General features: G+C 46.9%; 1 protein-coding gene across 2 annotated transcripts in view; it reads left to right on the top strand.

The window, feature by feature from the left end:
- Positions 1-5694, top strand: part of DMC1 (DNA meiotic recombinase 1) — a 45797-nt gene extending 40103 nt beyond the window's left edge. For both annotated transcript variants that reach the window (XM_043965235.1, XM_043965236.1), the window contains exons 13-14: positions 1714-1830; positions 5018-5694. In XM_043965235.1, the coding sequence (XP_043821170.1) occupies positions 1714-1830; positions 5018-5087 (187 nt within the window). In that variant the 3' untranslated portion in view covers positions 5088-5694. The remainder of the gene's footprint in view (positions 1-1713; positions 1831-5017) is intronic.
- Positions 5695-13802: the final 8108 nt, after the last annotated feature.

The following is a 13802-nucleotide window of genomic DNA, read 5'->3' as shown; positions in this document are numbered from 1 at the left end:
AATGATGGTCCTGACCTTTGGGATGATCTCTGTCTCCTATCTCCCGTCAGGTAGTAGCCACCCCTAAGTGAATTTCCTGCCCCTTACTTCTTAGTTGTGTCCATCTTGAAATCTAGTTGGTCAACCTAAACTTTAACAGGCCCTTGATTCCTTAATGTGTCTGTCCTGTTATCTGTCATCTTTGGTTTTGCTACTCACAGGAGAAACTTCCTCTAATTTATCCTAAGCCCCGTGTCATTGGCAAATGTTTAACAAAATAGATAAAAATACCATAGCACATAATGTCAATTTGTGGTTTTCTAAGTCAGTAGGCAGCTGGCAGGGATCTCCTTCTATTTGCGTCGGACACTGGCCCACAGCTTTGACTTCATTTCTTATTTCTTTTAGGTATTCACTTAGTCCTTATGGAAAATCCATTTTCCCCCCTTTGAGTCTTTGCTTACAATTGCAGTAGAGTTGTTCTCTCCTTTTGGGAGATCTATAGATCTAAAATAACTTTTGATACCGCTCAGCGTTTTCTTAGGTCGATTCATCTCTCCAGTTTCAGCTCCTGGACTGGGGCCTTGTGCCAGGGTCAGGCCATGCCCCATTCTACACTCTCGGGTAGAGGGGTCAGCTTTTCTCTTTCTGTAGCCTGGGCTCCTTTGGCTTCCTACATTGAATTCTGCCTCCTGGGCTTAGGCTCTCCTATTGATTACCCCCATTAATCACCACTCATAACAAGAACATAAAGAGGCAGGTCACAGAGACCCTAACTACAACAAAAACATAGAGACAGGCTATAGAAATCCTAACTGATAAATGTTAATACCCAGAAACTAGGCCTGAGAATGAAAAACACAGGGACACTGTGACCGTGGCAAGTTGAGGTAACATGCGCAGACAAGGCCAAATTTGTCCCCAGATTCACCTTATGACGTGTAAACCCCCAAAACACACCTCCATGGAAAAGGTACCTGTCTCGGGGGTTGGCCTAGGACCCCAGGAACTCTAAATTAGGATAAGCCCTCCCTTGTACCTCCCTAAGGAGGAGATTATTATGAGACTGAAAATCAATTTATCCACACTATAAATATAACTGTTTTCTCTTTCCCTATTCGAGAGATACCTTTCCATTTTTCTGGTTCTCTCCCTGTGGTCAACAGTCTTTCAATAAAACTTGGGAAACTGAGTCATTGAGTCTTGTAATTCCTTTGGGATGACTCATGAACAATTTGACCAATTAAACCCACCCCACACCATTAGGGCCCTGGAAGCCCTTGGGCACTTGGTAGGTTCCAGCCTGCTTGTTGTCCCTCCTGGGGCTTTCAAAATCCCCACCCTGGAGCCTTTACTTGGGGGTAGTTCCTCTCTGGTAGTCCTGGAGTGCTACCTGACAGCAACCCCCCTCCTGATTGCTCAGGGGCTTCTAGCTGACTTTCTGTATAGTTCTGGGGTAGAAGAAGACACTACACACAATCCCTCCTTGGATTTCTTGAGTGTTCTCCCATCTGGGGTGGATTTCAGGTTTTTGCTGGAGTGGGCGTGTGGGAAGTAGGTGTCTGGCCTCCACTCAGGCATCCTTCATGACCAGAAGAACAGCATACACATCTACACAAATCTGGGGATTTATAAATAGCTCCTTCCCCTGGAGGTGGAGAACTCTGCTCTACCATCCCCAGTGTAGACGATCCACAGGACGAGACTGAATTCAAATGCTTTGGTTTGGTTTAGTTTTCAGGCAGACCCCAAAAAGCCCATTGGGGGTCACATCCTGGCTCATGCGTCAACAACAAGGATCTGCTTGCGAAAGGGAAGAGGAGAGCTTCGCATCGCCAAAATTTATGACAGGTAACTTAGGTTTCGTTATAAGCAACTGCACAGATGGGGAAGAACAGAGAGCATTGCCCTGCCTAGAAGGGGGCATCGTTTCCGCTGTAGTTGGGGGCAAGGTCTCCTTCTGACAAGGACTTCCTTTGCAAAAGTTATTTTGAGAGAAGATGGGCTAGATTAACCATTTACCCTGGGGACCAAGGCTGAAAAAAAAATCACACAGATCCTCAGGTCTCAAGCTGCTGCTTGATACAGCCTCTGTGTGCTTACTCTTGGCATCGGGCAAATGCTGAATAATGACATGGTGCTTTTTCGATGATCGGGCCTCCCACCTCTCTAGAGTACCATTTTCATTGAGCCCATGCCTTTTCCTTTAGGGATGTAGAGTACACAAAGATTATGTTTTATGGAGCTGTAAGAGCTCTCTGGTAATTTTCTGTAAATATGCTGAAGTGGATTCAAAGACTCACTGGGCCTCTCCAGTGTCACTCTGGTGGTTTGCTTGGAGGGGCTGCCGGGAGCTGTAATGGGCCCTGAAAAATGGGAGCAGATCCAGGGGAGGGGGACTGGGCTGGAGAGGGGAGCAGAGACCATGACGCTGTAAGGAGGAGGTGAAGGGGCTGGAAACTGTCTGGGCAAGAGAAGATTTGAGGAGGATGGGATCACTTCCTTCAAGGATCTGAAAGACAGGCCCAGAGAAGATGGGAAAGACTTGTTATCCAGGCCCTAGAGAAAAGAACTAGGCACAGTGGGTGCAAGTCACAGATTTCCATCCAATGTGAGGAGAATTGTCCTAAAAATGGGAGCTCTTGGGGAAGCTAGGTGGCGCAGTGGATAGAGCACTGGCCCTGGAATCAGGAGGACCTGAGTTCAAATCCGGCCTCAGACACTTAACACTTACTAGCTGTGTGACCCTGGGCAAGTTACTAAACCCCAATTGCCTCACTAAAAAAAAAAATTATGTTTAAAAAATGGGAGCTCTCCAAAAGTGGGGCCGGTGGGCTGCTTCAAGGTGGGGGAAGAGGCTCATCCTCACTGGTGTGAGATTTAAAATTGGATATAAGAGCATTAAACTCCCCTTTAACCTTTCCCTTATTTATCTCCCAGACCAGTAAGAGAAAGAAACCTCTGAGCTTTAATTAGAGATGGATTACTTAGCTTTTATTGTTTGGGAATTAATTAGCCAACAAACAGGTGATATTGATTAGGGAAATAGGAAAGTAGAAATACAAATAAATAGTCTTAGATCTAAGCTTAGTCTATATTCTTTTATAAAACTCACCGAATCCCAAAGCTTCCTCTCAGGCTGAGAACCAGCATCAAGCACGTGCTGCCACCGAGGACCAGGGCTGATCACCCAAGCACGCCATCAAACCTGATCCTTTTTAAGCTCGCACCCTGGAAGTAGAGTGCTTGGTCACGTTCTCCTGAGCATCAGCAGGCGCGTGGCTGTTCATCACGGTCTCCTCCCTGAAAGGGCGGTCCTTCAGTTATCGTTAGCCAACTCTTAAATTTTAGTTAAAAACTTTCATTTTTTTACCACACTGGAGGTCATATAACTCTTAGAGGGAATACTATGGAGGGGATTCCTGCTTAGGTTTGCCTTGGCCTAGCTGCCCTCTGAGCCTTCTTCCAGGCTTGAGCCTTTCCTTTTGCAGTATCCAAGGCTTGAGAAGATGCCACTATGGCATGTTCAGCTGAGCCCTCTATGCTTGTAACACCAAGCAACCCCTACAAGGCTTGGGGGCCAAGAGGCCACCCTTTGGCTGGGCTAATTTAGCCCAGTGTCCCTGTAGAGCCACTTTGAAGTCTCTCCTCTTGAGTGTCAGGATCACTGAAGATGCCCTGAAAGATATGACAGTGAAGATAACTGTGCAGCCACCTTGTGATTTTTAGTATGGAACAGGGAGATGGATGCTCAGCTGGGGCAGCCACTGTACTTGAGGAGATCCAGCCCAGAGATTCCCACAGACATGAGAGATTTCAGACTTTCCAGTTTGTAAATGACCTTGTGCTGAGCCTAACCCTGGGAGGGGCTGGCCCAGCTACCTACAAAAGAAAGACCCAGTGGGTGAAAGATAACAATCATATTTAAATAGCCCTTGAAGGTTGGCAAAGTGCTTCACATGCCTTAGGTCATCTGATCCTCACAGCAAGCCTTTGAGGTGTTATTACTGTCCCCAGGTGGACAGAGGTTAAGTGTCTTGGCTCCTAGAGAGTTCGTCCATCGGTGTATGTCTCCATCTGCCCCACAGTCCATCTGTCTGTCTCTCTGTGAACTAGCTAGCATCACACTGATGGGGCAGGCATGGGTGGACATTGTTCTTTATTGTTGGAAGTCCTCTACAAAGTGATAAGACCATAAAGCCACTAGAATATTGAGGGGTTCCTCCTGATTCCCATGATACTTCACCAGAGCCAGACCAAGAGAAGCAAAGCCTCATGGGGATCTCAGAGGTCATCTCTGATATCACCACCCACCTTCTCTGGCCTCTCTGGATGAACCCCTGGGCAGCTTCCCAGCGATCAATCCCTCATCTTGCCTCTGCTTACAGCCCCTCAGGGAAAGACTTGCTGCCTCCCAGGATGACTTGTTCCACTTTGGTATAACATCGATGGCCAGGCAGTTCTTTATTATTTTGATCTGAAATCTGCCTCCTGATGATGACTTCCACCCAGCACTCCTAATTCTGCCCCTAATGCCAAGCAGAATAAGCAGTGTCACTCTCACACTTGGATTTCTCTGGCTTGAGGTTTACCAAGCACTTTCCTCACAATGACTCCACAAGGTGGACAGATTGTGTAGCTCTTATACCCGTCGCTCTGGGCATAAACTTAGGCTCCTCCAAACACAATGATTTGCCCAAGGTCACCTGGCTAGTAAGTGTTGGAGCTGGGATTTGAATCCACCTCTCTTGACCCCAACAATACCAATTCTCCCACCACACCATGCTGCCTTTCTACTTTCTGCACTGGGGTAGAGTGAGCTCTATTTAATTTTAGAGAAAACTTGGTGGGTGAAAACCCTGGTGAGGTTGGTCAGACACATGCTCCTGGGCTAATGATGGTACGTGCAGACAGGTAAACGCTACAGATTTCCCACATAGGTGATGTCCCCAGCAGCACAAGTTGATAGGACAGGATGACACAAAGCCATGTTGTAACCTGGAGCTTCCTTCATGCTTCTGTCCTTATGTTTCGGTAGCCCCGAGATGCCTGAAAATGAAGCCACCTTCGCAATAACAGCTGGAGGAATCGGGGATGCCAAGGAGTAGGTGGAGAATTGGTGTGGATCCGGATGGCAGAACAGGCTTGATCAGGCCCGAAGAAAGGGAAAAAACCCACAGATTCAGAGCATAAAAACAGGGTTTGTTTTTTCACATGATTCAGAGCGTTGACTAATGGGAAGTGGGTAAAAGAGACAAAAATTATTCCTTGCCTTTTAAGTACCTGGTTCCTCTCATTTCTTCCTTTCAAAGTGTGCCTCCCGATTTGCAATTCTCAGAAGAGACATTGCAGATCAACCCAAAGAGTTCTGCCCCACAGTTTCCTGGGGTACTTCCAAAACCAGGGGAGCTTTGTGTATGTTAAGATAGAGAGGCTCACTGGGCTTAGGAGAAAACTGTACTGAGAATATCAGAGCATCTGCATGACCGTGTTGTTATTAGCAACAGTAAAGCAAGTCACTGTTTAGGGGTTGGCTTCCAGCAGCATTAAATGGTTTTTAAAGAAACCCCAGAAATCCACCCCATAAATTGCTTTTTGAGGGGAAGAGAAGGAGGGCAGAGAAGTGCCTTTCGGAGAATTGTTTAGAAAGTTCCAACTTGTCAGATTTTTTAATGAATTGTAAAGTTTCAGAATGTAAGATTTTCAGTGTTTAAAGTGCATATTGTTTCTTCTGATCATTAAACACAAAACTTGTTCCAGCAAATATAGATGTGTGGTGTGATTTACAGCAAAGCAATTTAGCAAAAACCATCTCCAGCTCCTGCCTCACGGGAGACCTGTTCTCTGTTCTGGGGATTGAAGACCAAACCAAGCCAGGCCCTGACTCTCCTGGGGAGAGCCTGACTGCTTGTGGACACCTGATCGGCTTTAGCCCAGCTACCACTCAGAACTCTGGAGCTCAGCAGCAGTTATCTCACTTTACAAATGGGGAAACTGAGGGGGTGTGGCTACACAGCCATTAAATGGCCCAGGCAGCATTCACCCAGGTGTCCCACCAGGTTTTGTTCCTGTTTACTCCATTTAAAGCACTCCCAGCTGATCCACTGCTTGTGGAGGTTTTTCAGGTCCTTGGATCCTCACAACAAGCCTGTTGGGTAGGTACAGCAAATTTTATGATCCCCATTTTATAAGTAAGTAAACTGAGGCTCACAGTGGTTATGTGACTTGCTTTTAGTAAGTCAATTAAGCCTGGCTAGTAAGTGTCAGAGTAGAATTCAAATACAGGTCTTCCTGGCAAGTCAGCCCAATCTACTGTGTAGATTGTCTCTGCATTAGAAGGCCCATCCTTGATCTCAAGGAGTCTGAGGGACACCAGACTCACTCCTGGAAGAAGGAGAACAGCAGGGACCACCAGTGTCTACAGACCAGGGCCATGTAGATTGTAAGCGGGGCGCATACTGAGAGGAGGGAGGTCAGAGCTCCAGGGTGGGTCTCAAAGAAGAGTCTCACTGGGATCCCAGCAGGTGAAGAGGAGAAAAAAGCTGGGCCAGGGGGTTGAGCAAAGGTATCCTGCTTGGGGGTGGGCTCCAGAAGACAGAGCCCAGCAACTGGAAGCACAAGACCCATGCCTGAGTCTGAGCCTTCCCACTCATAACCGGTCACCCTCTGTGCCTCAGTTTCCCACTCTGTACAATGAGGAGGTCCCACTAATGACCTCTGGGATCCACCCTTATTCTAAGCCTTTGGTAAAGCCAAGCGGAGTGCCTGCATCTGGTCGGTTTGGTCATTGATGGAGAAGGTTAGATGGCTATCCCTGGCCAGATGATGGAGCCCTTGAAACTTCTAAGAATTCTAGAGTTTTCCATTTGTTAGGGACCTTAGAGACCCTCTGTCCTTGAGAAGCCTGCCCTTCAGTGAGGGAGACAGGGCATATGCCAAGAGGGAACTGGGCCAAGACAGAAGCAATGAGAGGAGTGGGGGGAGCTCAAGGGAAGCGGGTAAAGATGGGGCTGCTTGTGGGAGGGGCCACATCTAGAAGAAGCTCGCCAGGCCTAGGAGGCCAGGATCCCTTCTGGAGATGTGGGACAAAGGGCTGCCCAAAGGGAGGGTCAGAAATCATTTAGTACCTGTAGGAACCCAGCAGGTCACCTCTGTGGGCCTCAGTTTCCTCATCTGTCAAATCAGAAGGTCGGACCAGACGGCCTCCGATGTCCTCTCCAGTTCTAGAGCCAGCACCCTGCACCCCCCCACCCCGGGCTTCACCGCCCCCCCCCCCTCGGCTCCCAGTTCCCTCATTTGTGAAATGGAGACTACAATGCTTGCTCTGCAAACCTTCCAGGGCTTTAGCTTTGCAAACTCTAAAGCGCCACAGAAATGGGAGTTGACTGTTATTATTCATCTGAACACAGTCAAGGAGAAGCCTAGGACAGCAGGAACACAAACACAGTTTCCTGGAGAACCTGCTGTTTCTGGAGGGTTTCCTGGGATGGGCTGGGTCTTCTGTGGGGGCAGAGACCGCCTGAGATGACAGATGAGGAGGGGCTCATCAAGTGCTGAGCCAGGGACACAAGATCAGCACCCACCAAGGCAAATATCCGAGAAGGGCGTCATCCTTCAAAAGAGTGTGCTTCCTTTGTGAATTGTGTGGTTCAGAGCAGGGGTCCATAGGCTTTGCTGGATTGCCTAAGAGGTCCATGATGCAAAGAGAGGCAGAGAGCTGGGTCCTTTGCCAGGCCTTTCCAGCTTGGCCAGAGCTACTAGATTTTCCACCCCTCTGCCCTAGATCTCAAGAAACGATGAGCAGACACATATAAATCTGTTTTAGAAAGAGTAATCTGGCTGCAGGGCCCAGCATTTATGTGCCACCATGGGCCGCCATATTGGGAAGGTGGTGTGCTTGTCCATACAAGCACTCCATTGCCATCTTATGCTCCCATTGAACTTTTTTTTTTTTGCAGGGCAATGAGGGTTAAGTGACTTGCCCAGGGTCACACAGCTAGTAAGTGTCAAGTGTCTGAGGCAGGATTTGAACTCAGGTCCTCCTGAATCCAGGGCGATGCTTTACCCACTGCCACCTAGCTGCCCCTCCCACTGAACTTTTAACATTTACAAAGCACTTTCACAGAGGTCAGCTTTTGTTCTCACAACCTAACTATGAATTGGGAAGGGCAAGTGTCACCTTGCCTTTCCTGCTAACTCCAGTGGGTCCAGAGGCAGCTAGTGAGGAGCTTAGAAGAATCAGGTGTCCTAGCAAGATTTGGGACATTTTTATAGCTAGTCAAGGTCTGAAGGATGGAGACACAGGCATTGGGGCTTCTTCCAGAAGTAGGCCTCACTCCATGCCTGCTGATTCAGTCTCTCACCAACCACTTGTGCCATGTAAAGGCCATGTGCCTCCAGATTAGGTTTGCAAGACACAAGAGGACAAAATGATTTCCCAGTAAGGCCCTTTTCTGAGTTAGTTCTCCTGACTTCCCAGAGATTCTAGGTCAGTGGTTGGTGGGGAGAGGAGACACAAGGTATTATCTGTTGCCTGTGCCCCTAAGGCAATGCTTTGGGATGTTTGAACCCTAAATCAATTAGGAGGGTGAAAGTGGGAGAGGGTGAGTGCATTGCTCATCACTGTGCGATTTTATTATTTGTGAAAGATGAGGAAGAGAGAAGCAGGGATGGATAAGGGATGTCATTCTGGGCAGGGAGAATGGTAGGGACAAAAGCATGGCTGTGGGAACGTGCAAGAAATTTGCAGGAGAATGTGCCCCCAGCAGAGTATCCTTGAAGGTTATCCAGTTACAACTAGGCGGGTAGATTGGGGGCCTTGAAAGCCAAGCTAATAAATCTGGGCTTTTCCCTGGGTCCGTGATAGGGAGTAACCAAAGGGTAAAGGTTCAGAGCCTAGGGAATGAGATGATGAAACTGGCCTTTGAGCTGCTATTCCCTGGGATCCTTGAGCTGCCTCTCCTGGGCTCCAAAGGTAACATGGCATGAACTTGCAACAGGGAGCTACAGTTATTCATTCCATTCCTGTGTAAACCTTTAGGTGAGAATGCGCTCAGGTGCTGGGGAAAGTCCCATGTCGTTACATTGAGATTGGCCAACGACAGGTGCCTATTCCTCCTGTTATCTCCTATTACTCAACAGGCTTGGCATCTGTCTAATTCAGCATGAGTCGGCTTCTTGCAGGCCTCCTCCTTCCTCCTTCTAGTTGCCTAATTCCATTTGGCTCCTTTCCATCACCCCTTTGACCCACTAATCTTAGTGAACTCTTAGCTTCAAGGGGAAACTACTTTTCTCTGAGTTCCCTGAAACCCGATTTGTGGAGTTTCCTGGATTTTGCCACAGCAGCTCCAAAATGAATCCCCTTCTTCCTTTGGGTTATACTGGCAGGGGGAAGAATGTTGCCCTTGAATCAGAGGACCGGGGTGGGGATCCCAGCTTTGCCACTTACTACCTGTACATGCTCAGTCAAATAATAACCTTTCTGAAACTCATTTTCCTCATTTGTAAAATGAAAAGGTTGGATCATATGGTTTCTAGGGGCCCCTTCCTGCTCTTTTGAGTCCATGATATCAATTTGATCATTCAGTTCCTTTGGCCTGAACCAGAAGGCAAACACTCAAAGATCATGTTGGGAAAAGATTTTCTTCTTCTAGCTACAATCTACTTTTAAAAATATTGAGCACCCACCTTGAGTAAGGTGGGTGGTGAGTCACCGAAAATACACAGGTTATGTCCTATACAAGTTTTCGGTTTGTGGGATACGTACTGAGAAGTGTTTTGAGATGGTTGGTGGTACAGACAGTCAAGGAGAAGAGATGTCTTCAGTGTGGTGAGATTTTATTTAAATAGGGAGAGAGATGATAAAGATGGTGGATGAAGCCAATATAGAAGGCATAATCTGGAAGTGCCACGAGGGCCAGGAATCCAGTCCTATTTAAAATGAGCATTTCCCAGGGGCAGCTAGGGGGTGAAGTGGATAGAGCACCGGCCCTGGAGTCAGGAGGACCTGAGTTCAAATCCGGCCTCAGACACTTGACACTAGCTGTGTGACCTTGGGCAAGTTACTTAACTCCAATTGCCTCACCAAAAAAAAAAAAAAAAAAAAAGAGCATTTCCCTTAACTCAACAAACATTTATATGTCATGTGTGGACAAGGTGAGAGGAGGCATAGCTTGGTGGTTAGAATGCCAGGCTTAACGGCACAAAGACCTGCATTCAGAACCTGCTTTGGAAACAGCTTGACATGACACTTAATTCTTCGGTGCCCTCGGCTGCTCCAGAAGACTTTAAGTTAGAGAGGCTTCCCCAGATATACTGTCAGAAGGAGTTTCTACCCTGGGGATGCTCCAGAGGGATGAAATTACAGACCTTGACCTCAACTTCTCCCTTCTCTCCCCAACACCCCCCACACACACACACACACCTGCAGCAATGAAACGTTCTGGGCCCTGTGTTAGTCCTATGGATTCAAAATAAAGCCTCCCTGGCCTTCATCGTACCCAGAATAATAAATAAATGCAATTTGAGGGAGAAGAGGGAACCAACCATACCAGAGGAGCCTCGATCTAGGGTTGGAAGGGACCTCATTTTACAGAGCAGGAAACTGAGGCCCAGAGAGGTGGTTGCCCAGGTAGCAATCCTGTACCTGTGAATCTGTGGCCAGTGGTCTTTCCACTGCTTCCTCCTGGGGTAATCAGGAAAGATTTCCCACAGGCAGGGGCACTGGAGTTGAGCCTTAGAAGAGGCTAGGGTTTCCAAAAGACAGAGAAGTGAGGAGGTAAAGCCTTCCAAGTAAACTGGACATCCTGGCCAAAGGCACAGTGCTCTATACCTTATTCTTTCTTTTTCTTTTTTTTTTTTTGGTTGGGGCAATGAGGGTTAAGTGACTTGCCCAGGGTCACACAGCTAGTATGGTCAAGTGTTTGAGGCTGGATTTGAACTCGCGTTCTCCTGAATTCAGGGCCAGTGCTTTATCCACTGCACCATCTAGCTGCCCCTGCTCTATACCTTATTAAAAAATGGAGATCGATGATCAAAGGACATGACCAGGCAGTTTTCTTTTCTTTTGGTGAGGCAATGAGGGTTAAGTGACTTGCCCAGGGTCACACAGCTAGTAAGTGTCAAGTGTCTGAGGCCCGATTTGAACTCAGGTCTTCCTGAATCCAGGGCTGGCGCTTTCTCCACTGTGCCACCTAGCTGTCCCCATCCAGCTATTCTTGAAAGAACTTTGGAATTTAACCCCAAGGCCACTTCAGCATGCACCCCTCGACCTCACAATGCTTCTGGTACTAGCCACATACCTCCCAAGAGATCTGAGTCCTCTGACTCGGGCCTGTACATACACAAATTTTTATTAGCCAGCACTTTTTATCTTTGCAGATTGTAAACAGAGTGAGTGCCCATCCATTGAGAAAAAAATGCTGAACAGATTGTGGTACATGAATGTAATGGGATATTATTGTGCTGTAGGAAATGAGAAAAAGGACAATTGAGAGAAATTTGGGAAGATTCAATGCAGAGTGGAGTGAGCAGAACTAAAACCACTTCTATAACGTTTTGTCATTGGAACAACAAAACGATTGTGAAGGTTCCACAACTCTGCTCCATCCCAACTCGCAGATGAAGCTTGTTTCCCATCTCTGGGCTGAGGCTTGATGAAGAAGAGGTCCAGAAGGATGCGGCCAGCGGGTGATTCTGTGTTGCTTAAATTAACTATGCCTTTTTATAATAAGGGAGGCTTTTTTTGGGTGTGTGTGTGGGGGTGGGGTGGAAATACACGAGGAGGGAGTGATACTAATGTCAAAAAAAAAGTGTCAGTGAAATATTTTAAAATACACAGAAAAGAATCAGACAAGTACGGCAGTGGTGAAATTACCATATTTAACTTAACACGTACTTTAAAAAGCCAAACTCTACATAATAGAGATACAGCTTCCTGGTTTCCTTCACAATACCCCCCCCCCTTCCCCTGCCCTGTTTTTCTTTGCACATAGAAATGTTTGTGTTTTCTCTGACATTTGACAAGTTCATATTTATTATAAAATATATAATATATAATGTATAATATATAATAAAATTTTTTAAAAAGAAAAAAGGACAATGACCCCTAAGGGCTGGACCTGTAGCCATAGGAATTAGCCAAAAGGAGTCAACTGAAAAGGCCTAGAAGAGATTGATTGATGCTGGCCTTTAAAAAGTGCCTGATTAACTCATTTATTAACGAGAAAGGATTAATGGCTTGGCAGAATATCATTGTGGTGGATTCCAGTGCAAGAGGCACGGATGAGAGCTTGAGTCTGGGCTAGGGAAGGACTGTCTCAGATGGGAAGGAGCCCAGCGCCTTAGAGGGGAGGCATTGGGGAATGGGAGGGCAGAGCTGGGTGACCTGCACAAAGGGTAACAGAAACCACAGGAGCTGATGCGATCGTCTTACCTTACCAGGTTGTCATGGGGATTGAATGAGACAAAAGATGCCAAGAAAGCACTTGGCAGATCAGAAAAGCCCTATCCAGGTCAAGCCCTATTATTATCCCAAAGTCACTTGTGACATTATGCTAGATCTAAGGTCTCCATTTTTATAGAGGAGGAAACTGAGTGCTAAATTAGGGACCTGGAGGGGAGGCACAGGTGGTACAGTGGATAAAGCACCAGCCCTCGATTCAGGAGGACCTGAGTTTAAATATGCCCTCAGACACTTGATACTTACTAGCTATGTGACCCTGGGTGAGTCACTTAACCCTTATTGCTCTGCAAAAAAAAGGGGGGGGGAGACTTGGATAAGGTCACCCACTTACTTTTTTTTTTTTGGCAGAGGCATAATTTGAACTCAGGTCTTTTGCCTTTTACTTCCATCAGCAATGGATGGATCTCAACAGGTCCTGTGCATCACATGCTTCTGTTAGAAGCAGGATGGCTAGGTGGCTCAGGAAATAAGAGTACTGACCCCAAAGTTGTGTAAGGGGCTAAAATTCTAGCTAGTCTGTCTAAAATATCTGAGTGGTCGCCAATAAATTATAAGCTTTAGCAAGAGTTAGACTTTTAAGCATTTCTTAAAGAGAATAAGAATTTGGTAAAGAGAGAGGGAAGGGCCTAGATTCATCTATGGATCAAAAGGAGAGCGCATTTCTAGCTCCACTGTCTACTCTCCACCAGTATCCTGAGGAAAGAGCCCCTTCCTCCTGCATGCAAACGTCACTTCCTGATGCCAAAGAGCATCAAAAAAAAAAAAAAAAGGTCTTGCCCTCAGACCGCCTTCTCATAGCTCAGCGGCCTGCAGTAAGTCTCCAGCAGGTGGCGTCATTCCAATCGTTACAGTTGGGAGAACCCGAGTTCAAATGTCTCCTCAGATACTTAGACGTTTTGTGCACAGTCCATAGTGCATAGAGCACTGGTCTGAAAGTCTCGAGTTCAAATGCAGCCTCAGATACTTAATAGCTTTGTGACCCTGGGCAAGTCACTTAACTGTTTGCCTCCTGTTCTCATACTGTAAAGTGAACCGAAGGAAATGGCACAGGATCTTTACCAAGACAATGCTGAATTGGGTCATGAAGAGTTGGACCTGCCCGAACAGCAAAACACTTCATAAAAACTTATGGACTGACTCCAGAAGTTCTGTGTTCAGATCTGTCCTCCTCATTTGATAGCGTGACAGAGGCAAGTCACGCAGTTGGATAAGATGGCTCAAGGGCCCTCCTAGCAAGTCAACCAGCATTAAGTGCCTACTGTGTGCCAAGTGCTTTTCAAAGTAAGCCCTGGGGACACAAAAGAAAGGCCGCTCTGTCTGAAAAGAGAGGCTGGCAAACAAACGTCTGCAAAGGAGATAT

The sequence above is a fragment of the Dromiciops gliroides genome, chromosome 5, assembly GCF_019393635.1.
Source record: "Dromiciops gliroides isolate mDroGli1 chromosome 5, mDroGli1.pri, whole genome shotgun sequence".
In the NCBI taxonomy this organism is placed as follows: domain Eukaryota; kingdom Metazoa; phylum Chordata; class Mammalia; order Microbiotheria; family Microbiotheriidae; genus Dromiciops; species Dromiciops gliroides.
This window is presented reverse-complemented; position numbering and strand designations above follow the sequence as displayed.